The 14,264-nt window shown below is 36.3% G+C and overlaps 1 protein-coding gene across 8 annotated transcripts in view; it reads left to right on the forward strand.

Annotated features, from left to right (window-relative positions):
* FRYL (FRY like transcription coactivator) overlaps positions 1-14,264 on the forward strand; it is a 170,888-nt gene that overhangs the window by 154,450 nt on the left and 2,174 nt on the right. For 7 of the 8 annotated variants that reach the window (XM_084286220.1, XM_084286219.1, XM_084286214.1 and 4 more), the window contains 6 exons: positions 194-343; positions 3,470-3,568; positions 7,985-8,053; positions 11,312-11,329; positions 12,239-12,349; positions 13,746-13,942. In XM_084286220.1, coding sequence (XP_084142346.1) covers positions 194-343; positions 3,470-3,568; positions 7,985-8,053; positions 11,312-11,329; positions 12,239-12,349; positions 13,746-13,942 — 644 coding nt within the window. The remainder of the gene's footprint in view (positions 1-193; positions 344-3,469; positions 3,569-7,984; positions 8,054-11,311; positions 11,330-12,238; positions 12,350-13,745; positions 13,943-14,264) is intronic. The other variant, XM_084286217.1, reaches the window with a different exon arrangement.

Raw genomic sequence — 14,264 nt, forward strand, 5'->3', positions numbered from 1 at the left:
TTACTTACTCATGTATTACTTTTTTAGAGCTAGTTTTACATAAATACATGAATTATATATTACTTTTTACGTTAATGTCTAAAACTATGCTGTCATAATGGAAATTGGCCATGAAATGCTTAATCTAAAACACCATATGAGGAGAATAGTGCTATAAAGTTAATGTTTTTTTTTTTTCTGATTTGCTTTCTAGAGCATTCAAAGGAAGTTTGTTGCTATAACAAACGATTCAGTCAGCTTTCTGGGTGAAAGTCTACAACGCATTGGAAAGAAATTTAAAAGTTCACTGGAAGTGATGATGTTGTGTTCAGAATGCCCAACAGTCTTTGTGGATGCAGAAACGGTAAAAATCTCAAATTTAATACTTAAATACAAGTCTACTTACACATTTTTATATAAAATATAAAATGATGATTTAACATTTAAAAAACAGCAATGCTTGGGAACATTGTCAAAGGTTTGAATAAAACGTTAGTTACATTTTTGCCTTTTGAAAGGTTGTGCTCATGTCGGTAATTGAAACATTATCTGAACAATTATGTAAAAAAAAGGATGCTTTTTAATAAATGAAATTAGAAAGGAATTAAAATGTTAGTAGGCACTATGAATCATAAGCACTTGAAAACACAAGTATGAAATACATTTTCTCCAAAAAAAAAAAAAAGCCACCCCCAACCCATAAAAAACCTCCAGCTTTAACAGTGAGTAAACTGATTAGATATTGTTTAAATTCCCTTGCTGTTCTTCAGCTTTCTTGCTTGTACATATTTATTCTGTATCCTTTTTCTTCATCTTCTTGTTCAAAGACCACTTACCCCGTAGCATCATTGCCTTTTTTGTGTTGTCTCTGCATATATTCTATGATGCCTGAAAAAGACTTTCTGACTAAAAGTAATGAAACCTTTGAATGGTTTGTTGTTATGCAAGTTGAAATCTTGGGTTATAATAAATACTGATGTGAGAAACCAGCTCAAAGTTTTGGGGCAGTCAAAACAAAACAAAACTGCTAGTGTAATTAAGAAAAGAGACAGCAAAACAAAATGCATCATTAAATTAATATACATATGCCTGATAGTCCTACATCCTGAATGTTTTGGGTAGTTCTTGTCCACTGCTCCCAAGTAATACACTGTTGAACTGGAAATGGTTTCAAGAAAAATCAGAAGGATTATGAGATGTGTGGAATGACTTCCATATAAGAAAGACATGAGTATGCAGGCTGATTTTCAGCCATTTAGGAGATAATGTTAGCTGTACATAAATGTTTGTATAGCTGTCATATTTGATGTTGAAAGGGATCAAATTAAGCTAGCAGTGGCTTAGAAAACACAAAACCGATGAGAGGTGGTTCTTCATAATCAATATCTGAAACCCCAGGCTTCTGTATAGCATAGTGTTCATGTTTTGAAAAAGCAACTAAACAAATTCAAGAAAGAAATAGCCCTGAGTAAATTTTTGAATACATAGAGCAACGTGTTAGAGGCAAAGAAAGCATTCTGGAACAAATGAGCAAATTGTTCACCACCTACTTGCCCTGTTTTGCCCTTCCTTAAGAAGCTGCTATTAGCTGTTGTCAGATGGGATGCTGAGGTAGATTGATATTTGGCCTGCCCCAGTATGAGGCTCTTCTCTTGACCTGCTTTTTTCCTTGTTGCTAAGGGGCATCTCTGCTCTTTTGCTCTTGCTTTGGAATATGGGAACTAAAAGAGCGTGATAAGGACAGTGCATTTCAAGGGAACCAGGCATAATATGTTTTAACTTATGCCACTTTAAAAGCACTATAAATGAACCAAAAAAATAAATTTTATTTTGGATAAGAGGACATAAGAATAGCTATACCAGTGCATATTTAGAACAGCATGGGTGTGTACATATATGTATATTTATGTCTGTATGTATATATAATGCTACACATAACACAATATATACATATATAGAAGTATACACAAGTGTGTGATAATTTTACTCTGCTCGGCAGCTGAACTCCACCACAAATGCTCTCTCACTCCCCCGCCCAAAGGAAAAAGGGGAGAAAACGTGATGGTAAGGGCTAAAGCGTTGAGATACGGACAGGGAGACCACTCACCTGTTGTCGTTATGGGCAAAACGGACTGTGCATAAGGAGGTTAACATAATTTTTAACCTATCTAGTGGGTTAGAACAGTGAGAAACTAAAAGGAAACTAAAAACACCTTACCCCCAACCACTCTTGTACCTCCTCCCCCCTGAGAGGCGCAGGGGAACGGGAATGGAGGCTGCAGTCAGTCCCTAACACTTGGTTTCTGCTGCTCATTCACGGCCACTCTCTGCCCCTGCTCTAACATGGGGTGATGATTTTGTGATGTCTACTCATGCATGCAAAAGTGACATTTGATTCAAATTTGGCCTTTGAGTCATTCAGAAAGTAGTTTTCAGCAGAAGGATGTCCCGTTAACCTCAAAGCACTGGTTCACAAGTGATTCTGTCCTCTTGCTGATTCTGGCTGCCCAGTGTTTTCCTTGCATTTCTATGTTGTTGCACACGTTGAGTACACGTTGAGTTGTGCCACAGAGCCATAATTTGCCTTTCAGCTGATGTGGACATTGAGGCTGGGAGTAGAGTGTCTTAGTGTGGTGGCAGAGCAATAGTCTTCGAACACTTGGAAATACATGTTGGCATCATTCCCAACCCTACAGAGTAACTGGGGATGCTGTCACTCCCTGTGCCCCAATTTTTTAATCACAGCCTTGCCACATGCACTTGCAAGCTAATCAAGAGGTACCAGGCACCAGGGATTAGAGATAAGAACAGGACTCTTAATGTGTGCAAGGGGTGACCAGTGTGAGCAAGAAAGCACCATATTAATGGCATGATTATTACAGGAAGCAATAGGTGAAGGATTAATAAGAAAACCTAAACTGAGCGGAAAAACAGCTCCAGGGAGAAATGGTGTACAGCAAAGCTGAGGTAGCAGAGCCTGAGGGGAAAAAAAGAGATTTTGAAACTCAAGAAAAGGGGGAAGTTCACTAGTGGTAGAAAGTTCTTCAAATATCCAACAGTTTCTGCTTTGACAGTTCCTGGCTTGTACAGGCTGAAGCCTGTGCTGGTGGTATAGTTTGCATATTGAAAAGGGGGAGTAAGTCTCACTGGATGCTCACTGGTTGCTACAGGAGAAATCCAGCAATATGCTTTTCTTGTTGCAGACTATCCTATTTATGCTAGCTGTGTGTCTTACAGAAATTACTCTTCTTTTTGAAAAAGCTAGAAACCCCTTTGAAATCTCTCATTCAGTTGTTGACTAGGTAATGCCCTTATTTTGGGGTCAAAAGAGTTCACTGCTTGAGCTGACCCAGCACTAATTCAGAGTGTGTGTCTAACTGATTTTAGTTTGATTGCTTTCTCCAAGTGTGGCCTTGAAATTTCATATTATATAATTATTTAAATATTGGACTATATAGATTGAGATGCTATCTGAATTTTTATCTTTCAGCTAATGTCTTGTGGCCTGCTAGAAACATTGAAGTTCAGCGTTCTAGAGCTCCAAGAACACTTAGATACCTATAATGTCAAAAGAGAGGCTGCAGAACAGGTGGGTCTGTTTTGTATTTCAAACCAAAAAACACTAGAACATATTCATTGAGGAATTGTTCCAGGTCTTTATCCCTCAACACAGATACCTCAAGTAAACTGTATAAAATCTGAATTAAAATCGTGTTTCCTTTTCTTAATACTGTTCTGTGTGTAACCTGAACGTGTTCTTTTTCTTGTTACGTGTGACTTGGTTTTGTTGCATGTAATTCTGGAATTGATTTGGAATATATAACATTGCATAAACATGCTAGAATTGGGAAAAAGGATTAATGTTTAACATGAATATATATATATTTGTTTTTCTTATGAAAGTAACAGCTTTCTTGATTAGGCTGGCAGAGTGGTATTCGCCTCCAGGTTAAGACATGTATAGATAGTTATCTTTATGCCAATGAAGAGCCTTAACACCCATGGTATTCAAGGATGAAGTCAATACAGTAAAAGAAATCAAGAGAGCAATGTATTTTATCCTAATGTAGATATCAACTTGCTGCTCAGCTGAAGTCTTTAGATGACTTTTTATTGACTGGCTCCACTGACAATAACAGGGGTTTAACAAACAACATTAGGTCTCTCATCATGGAACTGAATGCCGTTTGAACTGGCATTTATATTGGTTACTTAGAAAAATGTGTTTAGTTTTCAAGGTATATGCTAGTGGTAGTATCTTTTGTGCAAAGAAACAAAAATTGTAAAAGTTGAAAATGTCTGTAGCAACAGTATATGTTTTTTTTTTTTTTTCTGAACCTTTGTGTGAAGCTTAGGAAGGAAAATAATAACTTCAGAAAAATGAAACAGATAAGATTTCTATTTCAAGAACCAAAAGAAAACATGGATCTACAATCTGTTTTGCAGGTTACAGAGAGAGAATATATGAGGCTTTTGCTGTAGAGAGAAAATGATCCTTAGGAAAATTAAACATGCATTTGAAGGAATTTATTACTGATGCCAGCAGCCTATCTCAGGCAGTGACAGTGGCCACACAGGCAAGTCTGAGTGATGCAGAACAGAACCAAAATTCTAAGTCATGGCATCTTGGCAGAGCTGTGTTTTGCAGGACAAGTGGTTCCCTGTTTCTTGATTGCACTGAGTTTATTAAGAAGCTACGGCCTGTGCCTTGTAAAGTTTGCTGACAGCTGATCTGTTGACTAGAAAAGCCATCTACTTTTTTTTGTGGAAATGTAGTTTCCTCAAAACCAAGACTAAAGCATGCCACACAGTATTGTGTTAATGGAGATGAACTGCTTTTAGGACCCAAGCCAGTACTTCTACAGAAGAGATGGTGCATTTTTTGCCCTGCTATTTAGCAATAACAATTTGTTTGGAGACTTAATTCATGAGGTCTGATATAATGAGCTATGTTTTGCCATTTAGACTTAATCAGAAACAAAGCCCTCATCTAATGACCAAGATTACCTTATTCCATATAATATTTAATGTTTGACAACCTCCAGTGCATAAGTCCTGTAAGAAAACCATGTATTTCTTTCCTCATTTTAGAGAGCCCAACCGAGGCTAACCGATTTGCAACATAGACAGGAAGGTTGAGGCAGAGTAATGAGAGAGGAAGTCAGGTGTGTGGAGCAGTGGCCTTCCAGACATTGAGGAGTTCAGGTTGTGCATACTCCTCATTTAGCCTACGGTTTGTCTTGGCAATAAGAAATAGTCTTGTTTTGTTTATTTGTCTCAAAGGGTGATGAGTTGAAATTGTTTGTCTTTTAGATGGCTGTGAATTCACTTATTTTTAACTAGTTTTGCTCTGCAATGCGTCATACAGATATAATTCCATGCTCGATCTTACGAGCTTATTTACATTTTATTTTACTTTGGATATCAGTTTGGTGGCCGCTGTCATTATGTCATTGTGAAAGAATGTTTTTTTCTGTAGTGAAGCTGTCAGAAGGGCATCTCGTAATGTTTCTGTAGTCAGCTTGTCTTCTGCCACAGTATTTGTGAATGACTGGAGCAAGAAAAAGGTTTCTCTGGATCAAAGGAGTTGTGAAATAGCTGAGAGCATTTTGCCAGCTTTTATTTTTCTTTAATCATTCATAAATAGAAAGAAGCAATATCATGGAGAAAGATTTCTTTTGTTCTTAGTCCTCAATTTTTGTGTGTATTACATACTATTTGTAGACCAAGTGTCCTCCAGAACTAATTCTCAGATGTTTCACTTGTTTTCTTACTCTATCCTACTGAACAGAATATAGGAAATGATTGAAAGAGACATTCTCAAGTCAATTTTTCTTCTTGTAATTTCAACCAATTGTGACACGTATCCTGTTCAATCTGAAAGTATTAAGGCAAAATACGTAATGAGCTTGTTGCAAATCCTCATTTTTTTTCTTAGAAACATGCAGAAAATTATCATACAATGCTGGTTGGGATATTGTCTAATCAGGTACATACAAATTAACAAACATTTAAATAAATAAAATTCACATCTAGTATCCTCTGGAATTGACCATGGGAAAAATCTTAACATTAACCTTCATGAAAAATTGTTACTTAAAATTTGCCATAATAGACACTGTGTGTCACTATCAGTGCTGTGTACGGTATTGGCATTCCCATTCACGTGAATCGAATTCAAAACAGTAAGAGGCTTGGGCTGCAATTGCTTGAAACTCTTATCTCTGCACTGAGGTAAGAAAGGTATCTGTAATATACGATTTGGGGGGGGTGTCTGCCTTAGGGGTAATCTGGCAGACCAACCAAGAGGAATCACAAACTTCCCTATCTTACATTTTTCACCCTACGCTTTTGTAGGAGTTACCTGAGGAAAAACAAATTGGTGTAAAGCAAACATAAAAAGAAGATTATTTTGTCACACAATCTATTTTTGATCCTAAAGAGAAAGTTTAGGTCTTTCTGCAGTGCTGAACATACGTTCTTTGCAAAAAAATTAACAAATCAATTTTGTCAATGTTCTGGTGACACTGTATTATTCTATTTCCTGGCAAGGAAGCTGCTTTTGACTTGTATATTAGGGACCAAGATACTGAATCAGATAAAGGTAGTAGAAAATACAGGGTTATATATGTATCATAAAATTCTGGGCATAGCCTTTATTTGAGTCTGGTATTAAGATTTTAAAAAATTTTTAAAGGGCAGGGTGTGAAAACAACTACTAGCTTCCCTGTTTTTGTTGCAGTTGTTCCAGTGCAAACCTATTCCATTATTACCGATGACTGCTGTCAGATAAAAAGAAAAATGAGGTCTGCTGTGTACGTCGGTATCCATGTCACTAATTGAAGCTGACACCACAGTGTTTAGAGAATTCCATTTCTCGTCTTGATAAGCACACAGGCCTGGTTAATTCACTAAGTAACCTTTATTAAATTGAGCGGATGGGAAATCACATTTTTCTTTTTCTTGCATCAGACAGAGGTTAGAAAAAGGTCACTAAGATTTCCTGTGAGACTTACGATATAAAGCACATGGTGTGCTGAATTATTCTTTCTTGGATGTATAGAGCCCGTTCTTCGTTTCAGAGGATAATCTGTACTTTATCTCAACATGACGTGTTACTGTTTCAGTAATGCCCAAATTACCTCATGCTTGCTGCTGTTTTCACTGTACATAAGAAGATGCCGAGCACTCTGTAGATGAGATGACAAGGTCACATTGTCCAAGCAGAACATATCTGATGCTTTACATTAACACTTTTAAATTTCCGTGGTGTTCAAAGCTAGAAGAAGAGATTATCTACTGAAATTAATAATATTCGTTGTGCGCTATAGGAATTGAAGTTAAATACAGCCTTCTATTTGTGGAAGAGGGTGGAATCTCTGTTCACATTGTGTAATGTGAGAATGCTTCATCTCCCTGGCTTGTATAAACCAGAGGCAATGCTAAACTCCCAATGAAGAATTTGCTTTTTTCATTCCATCTAGTAAAGCTGCACTTGCATCTAGTTACACAACAGAACTGTATTTCCTGCTGTTGTGAAAGTAGTCCCAAGAAATACAGCAGGCTTACTCTTACTCTGTAATTTGAATCAGTGGTATATTTTAAATACTGGGAAATCATGTTGGTGTAAACCTTGTGCAGCCACTAAAGAGAAAATAGAAACTCATTTAATGAATGCCATTTTTCTGCCCCCTTATCTGTGTTTCCATATAACAGTACTCTAATCACAAATTATTTTGAAGTGTGCTATTCCCGTCTGGGATAATGAAGGTACATGAAATTTGCAACAGAAGGGATGCAATAAAAACTGCAAAGTGGTACATCAGAGCGGAAATCAATAGTGGAAACAACATTGGTGAACAATTGATTTCATATCACAATTTCTTACATACTCTGAGAATATCCAAGACTTACTGAAGTGTCTTAAGCAGTTTTACCACAGACTTCTGTTTGCTTTATTTCAGAAGACATTTAATCTTGTTTATGTTTTTTTTTTTTTTTCCAGTGGCTAGATGACTGCAAAAGAACATTTGGTACTGATGATGGTATTCATGGCACTAACACAGATGCCCAGGTAAGTGCATCTCATTTATCTCATTTGTGAGTCTGTGGATATGAGAGTTAAAAACACTCTTATATCTGTTGCGCAAAAACTCCAACATTTGCAGAGAGATTAAAATTGTCTGAAAAGCTTTTCATTTCAGTTATCATACTATCTTTTGGAAACTCAGGTTCTTATGAAGTAGTGGTCTAATAAAATGGGCTGTTTTTAATAAAAGCTGGCGACCAGTCTTCGGTTCTAGGCTTAATAACAGCGAGTAGATAAGCAGACTAGATACCATCTGTGTACCAGCAAGTCCACTTTTATGCAGCTGTTTCTAGCAGAAGAAAGATTAGCTTTCTGCTTAGAAGCTCAGATAAATTGTCTAGCCAAAAATCTCTACTGAATTTAATATAATTAGTACTATATAAATATGTATGACCTTTCTGGAGCTGTTGTTTGGGTGCAAAAGAACACGGAATAAAGTAGCAGTATTGCAAGAATTTCATGAAACATTTTTGTCAACATTTTGTCATCTAACAACAACAGGTGAAGTGACCTGTTACTATTAGCTTGATATTTTGTATGTATTTGCATGACATCATCTATGTTTAACATTACTAATTGCTATAGTAAGTGACAGCTTTTCCCCAAGTGGACCAGGGCTTTTTTGTTTAAACAATAGCTGCATCATGTTGACACTGTAGATTAAAAAAAGCAGATCCAACACCTGCCATTAGTATGTACAAGGAACCTGCCATTCACATCTGCCTGTAATAAGAACAGTGAAACATGTAAGAAAGAATTGCAGATAGCAGGCTAGCTCACAATTTCACAATGACATTTTGACAAAATCCCCAATTCAGGCTAAGGAAGGAAAAAATTTATTCCTTTTGTTTAGTCAAACTTATTCATTAATCCAGTCAGTTAGGTTTCTGCTAGCTACCACTTGCAAGGGCTTTTGCTTTGCCTATGATCACAACATTTGGTATATGTTACACTTGGTTTACATCTTCGTATACTGACTGGCACATGTTTAGAAATATGTAACAACACTCAGCATTACAAAACAGTACATGTTGATTTAACAGTATATTTTGATTTAAAAAGCAGCATTTATGCGTTTCAGTCTGTGTATTCAGTTCTGTGTATTTCAGTTCAGAATGTTGCTTAGATACACTAAGAAACTGTTAAGACATTACCATGAAGTTAAATACTACTATTCCCACTATATAGTGAGACAAAACAAGAAAGGGAGGGAAAGCCATATGCAGGCTTCCATTCAGCTCGTACAGAAAGTATGCAGCAGTCGGTGAGGCAGTTTTATCTGTTCCTCCCCAATTCAGCAGTGGTTAAAGACAGCCTCAGAAAAAGTGCTGGGTGACCAGTTCTTACTGATTATTTGTGGGGACCTGCTTTGTTGTTTTTTGTTTTGTTTTGTTTTGTTCTGTTTTGGATTTGTTTTTTGGTTGCTTTGTTTTGTTTCAGTCCTAGCCTGCAAGGCATGCTGGCAATTTTTTCTTTATGTGCTCCTTGCACTGCAGGTTCATTGAAAACCATTTTAGCTTATAGTATCCATTGAGGAAGCTGAGTCCTGTTACTCTGTTTCATAAACATGTACTCCTTACATTAGTGAGAAATTTATTCACAACAATTTTACAGTGACTTCATGGAGATTGAGAAGTTACCAAGTGTAAGAGCATTGTTTCAAAAGTGTTTGTAAATGGAGCGTGCTAAGTCTATCCAGTCAACCAGTTAATGCTAAAAATATTTAAGTGTTGTCTGGCTCAGAAAAGCAGGGCTGCTTCATTCAACACATATTTTTCATTCACTAACAACATAAGATTTTATTACTAATTTTTAGCACTGTGGTAAACACAGCTAAGAATAGTGAGGTGAATTCTGTTCTGGCTCATGTATTACCAGCAGTCTTGCAAGTAAACCTAATTATTGAATTTTTGCTATTAGTACGTACATGCAGGCCTGAAAGAATGCATCTGGACACAGGCTACACTGTTCTTACAGGACTGGCAGGTAGAAAAATCAGATTATTTGACAACTGGTCGAGTATTATGTGAAAGTCACTGAAGCAGCATAATGTTATTCTTAAGGAAAAATCTCTCTTGATTTTTTAGAATAACTGTCAGTGTGACTGGGGGAGGCTTATTTATGGCTTACAGCAATACTGAGACTTGGCTTGAAGGACACTGGGACTTAATGACTAATTATTAAATATAAACAAATGTTGAATATTATTAAACAAAAAAAAAATGACCCTGTCATTCCTCAAAGTCTGACTCTCTGTGCTCCTTTGGAATAAGTAATAAAATTCTTGTCAACTTCGGCAGTTCAAGATCTTATCTCTTTGCAATGTTGAGTGCATCAAGAGTTTATGCCTATATAATTGTGCTGTGTGAATGACAGCACAGAGTACAGAACAAAAATACACGTTCATAGTTTATTAAGCACACTATAAATTATTATATATGTAGTGCATAGTTATGTGCTTAATAAAGCTTAACTGCTTCTGCCTGCTGGAATCAGTTGCATCTTCATACACGTGTGACCATTGTACATGGCATAAATGCCACCAATATGCTCAGCGCTGTACAAAGCACACAAGTTATGTTCCTGTCTCTAGCCTGAGGAATATGTTTTCTGATGTTTTCGCTCCCTGTCCCTTTCTCGAACATTTATTTTTCTGAAATTGCTTGTAAAACCAAGTGCAATTTAGCCAAAAAACTGTCACAATGAGATGTTAATAATAAAGTTTAGCAAAATGAAGAATTTTCTAATCTAAAATCTTAAAAACAAGAAAAAAAAGTTCAGACAAAAGTTCAAACAAGAAAAAAAAATCAGAATTCAAATTAACATTGCATCTCAAATTAACATTGCAAATTTTAAGAAGTGTTATCTAAGCTTAAACTATAGTGCTACAGAACAAGTAAGAAGACATATCCAGACCTAAACATTGTTGCTTTTGATTTCTTAATTTTGCATACATTGAAGATTATTCACTATGTAAAGGCTCAGAAAGGGTTGTAATGTTTCTCCTGTTGTGGGACAACAAAGCCAGTGTTATCTATTATTAGTTACAGGAGTGAGTGCTTGGTAATTTCACTTCAGTCTGTTAATTTTTGTTGTTAAGGGTATATTTGGAGCATATTACTTGTATTTCATCCTCCATTTTGCCTGGGACATCTTTTACCCTAATTAAAATGATTTCCTACACTAATTCTTGATCTTTTTTCTTCCTTTGTATTTTTGTGACCTGCTCATCTTCTTGCTTAGCAAATGGAAATTCTAGCAGTAAGTGATGGTTCTTGATTTATCAAATACTTAACCATGCCAGTCAACCAACTGGTCTCCATCTGTCTCGTCCATTTGTGACGTAGTGATGTCTTGTCATAGACTATTACAAAAATGCTGTGTGCTTCAGTTTTGCATAATCTAACGCATTGAACTGTTGGTTCTTTGTAGATAATAGGATCCTGTAGTTAGTAGAACCTTAGAGATGATTATTCCATTAGAATTAGCTTTTATGTTTGTATGTAAAGCAGTATTAACAGTCTGCACCTCCACTAGTTTTAGATGCGTAAAAATGGAAGCAAGACTGTGCTGTTTTGTTTCCCTAAAATATGTCATTGTATTTTCTAAAATAGAAACAGAGCTATGTTTCACAAAGGAAACATTATTCTTACATCCAAGAATGGAAATATTTCCCTCTTATTCCATCAGGCAGGTGTAAGCTAAAGACCAGGTTATAGACTATGCTTACATATAGTAGTGTTTATGAAAGATTGCATACTTAGAGATGACAGCTACTTCTTTTGGATATTCTTGAATTTATAGCAGTAAAAGTTCAACAGTAGAAGTAAGGGATGTATGATATTCTGTCTTGAAACATGACATTTTAAAGTGCCTCTTGAATCACTTTTTTTTGTTCCTTTTTGGAAATGTGACTACTTATTAAAAAGTAAACTTTTAACCTGTGTGAGAGAGGCTACCTATAAATCTAGAACTGGATGAAGCTTTCATCTGCTTTTCATTAGCGTCTTGCTACATTAGCTTGCAAATCTTCTTGGCATTTTCTTCAGTAACCAAATAACTACTTTTAATTTTGCACATTCTATTCTGAAGTTGTCATTTATTGCTTCTTGTATTGGATTGTAGGTGTTTGGCACTTCCTGATTATAATAACGCTGTTTACATTTGTAGGAGCTGGAGTTGTGTCGGAGGCTATATAAATTGCATTTCCAGTTGCTGCTTCTGTTCCAAGCCTACTGCAAACTTATCAGCCAAGTAAACACAATCAAAAAAGAAGCAGAGGTAAGGCAAATCACACCATTTAGCTACTTATTGTTGACATTTCAAAGCTAAACCATTTAAAATGCATTTTGGTAATGTGTTCATCAGCAGGACATCTTTTTAGGGTGAGCTGAAGGAGGGTACCAGCTGTTTTATAAGAAATTAATAATAGATTTAAGTAGAACTTGCAAGAATTTTTTGAGACATTCAATTATCTTTGTCGATTTTTGTACAACCTGAAAGCCCTTACATAGACGTGAATGCGGGGAGTCCAGGACTTTAAATATTTCACTAGCACTCCTGGCGTATTCTAATCAAGCTGCAATCAAGGTACATCAAATTCAATCAACAGAGCTCTGTAATGAAGCCCTTTTCCGTCACCCCAGTGGTTCCTGTTACAAGCACAGTAACTTACTACCAACTGATTGCATAAGTGCATCACATCAGCCACCATTCAGTTTCACTGCAACCTTAGTCCCCCAACTCATGCGTAGTTAGTAATGCATCCCGGACGTCTTGGGCTTGATTTTTAGGTGTACTAACTTTAGAAGTGAAATGCGTCATTCAGCTGTGCACACGTGGTACATGTGTGATGATAATCAGGTTAATCTGAGTGAGTTATGCTGCTGTTAATGTATTTTCAACGTTCTCCCCTGGAACTGTAATGCAATAAAGAGAGGTAGCATTTAAAAAAAATGTCTTGCTTGATGTAGTAGGGAGGAAAACAAAAAATAGGGCTGGAAGTCTTTGGTTTAGGAGTACGTTAGGAAAAAAAAAAAAAAAAAAAAAAAAAAAAAAAGCATGTTCCTCACTTAAATCTCCAGATTCTTGTAGAGGCTGCAAATAAGTGAGTTCATTTTGTGTGGAGGATGTTATGGAAGGTCAGCATCACCTCACTTCCATTTCTTGCCTGAGTTTCCAAGTCAGCTGTAAATCATATTCTGAGTATGCCCTTGTCTTTTACTCATACATTGGAACTAAAGCCAAAGATACTATTATATACATTGGCTGCATTACAGTTACTCTGCTGGGCTGCCAGTCTTCCAGATTTTTCCTCCATGTTTAGGTCATCTTTGTAATAACACAGTTTCTGTTGTACTTTCCAAAGTGTTTAACTCTTCTTGTCAATTTAATCATCGTTAAGTGATATAAGGAGAAAAACGTACTTTTTAAAATGAATTTTAAAAGGACTAAGATGGAAACTTCATCAAGGAAAGCCCAAATACCTGGCATAAGTACTTGGGCCATTAAACTAGCTGTATTCGTAAACAACTGAAGCAAATATTTGGATTTACTTCTTCTGTATCTCATTTAGGATTACATCAAGGAGGAAAAATGTACGTTTCTGATCTGCTGAAATTTAATTTGGCTAAAAATATAATTAAACTAGAAAAGCTCACTCTAGCATTTGTTTTAGGTCATAAACATGTCTGAAGAACTTGCTGTCCTGGAGACCTGTCTGAAAGAGGCTGAGTCTGCATCTGACAGTGGCATCGAAGAAATTGAAATTGCAGAGGCTTCCCAAGCTAGCACAGAAACAGCAATTCACTCTCTCATTGAAACCCTGAGAAGCAAGGAGTTTGTGTCAGCTGTAGCACAGGTCAAGGCTTTCAGGTAAATGCATAAGGATTTTGCTTTCTGGCCTGAGTTTGCTAATGGACCTTTTAAATTAAAAGGTAGGGATAGGCACTATTCCAATTTTTTTTTCAGCTCTTGCTAGATGTTCTTACTGAAAGAACAAGAACAGTTGATTCATTACTGTTCATTACTTCTTCATATACATCTTGTGATTTTAAAAGGCAATTCTAGTAATATTTGTTCTTTGGAATTTGTCTTTGAGAAAAATGATACTGTTAACTCCTAGGACTCTACAGAAGAAATGTTCCTCTTGTGTTTTAGTATGTCTTCTGTTCAGATATCTGTTTTAAGAACTCTT

The sequence above is a fragment of the Netta rufina genome (assembly GCF_964035555.1).
Source record: "Netta rufina genome assembly, chromosome: 4".
Lineage (NCBI taxonomy): Eukaryota > Metazoa > Chordata > Aves > Anseriformes > Anatidae > Netta > Netta rufina.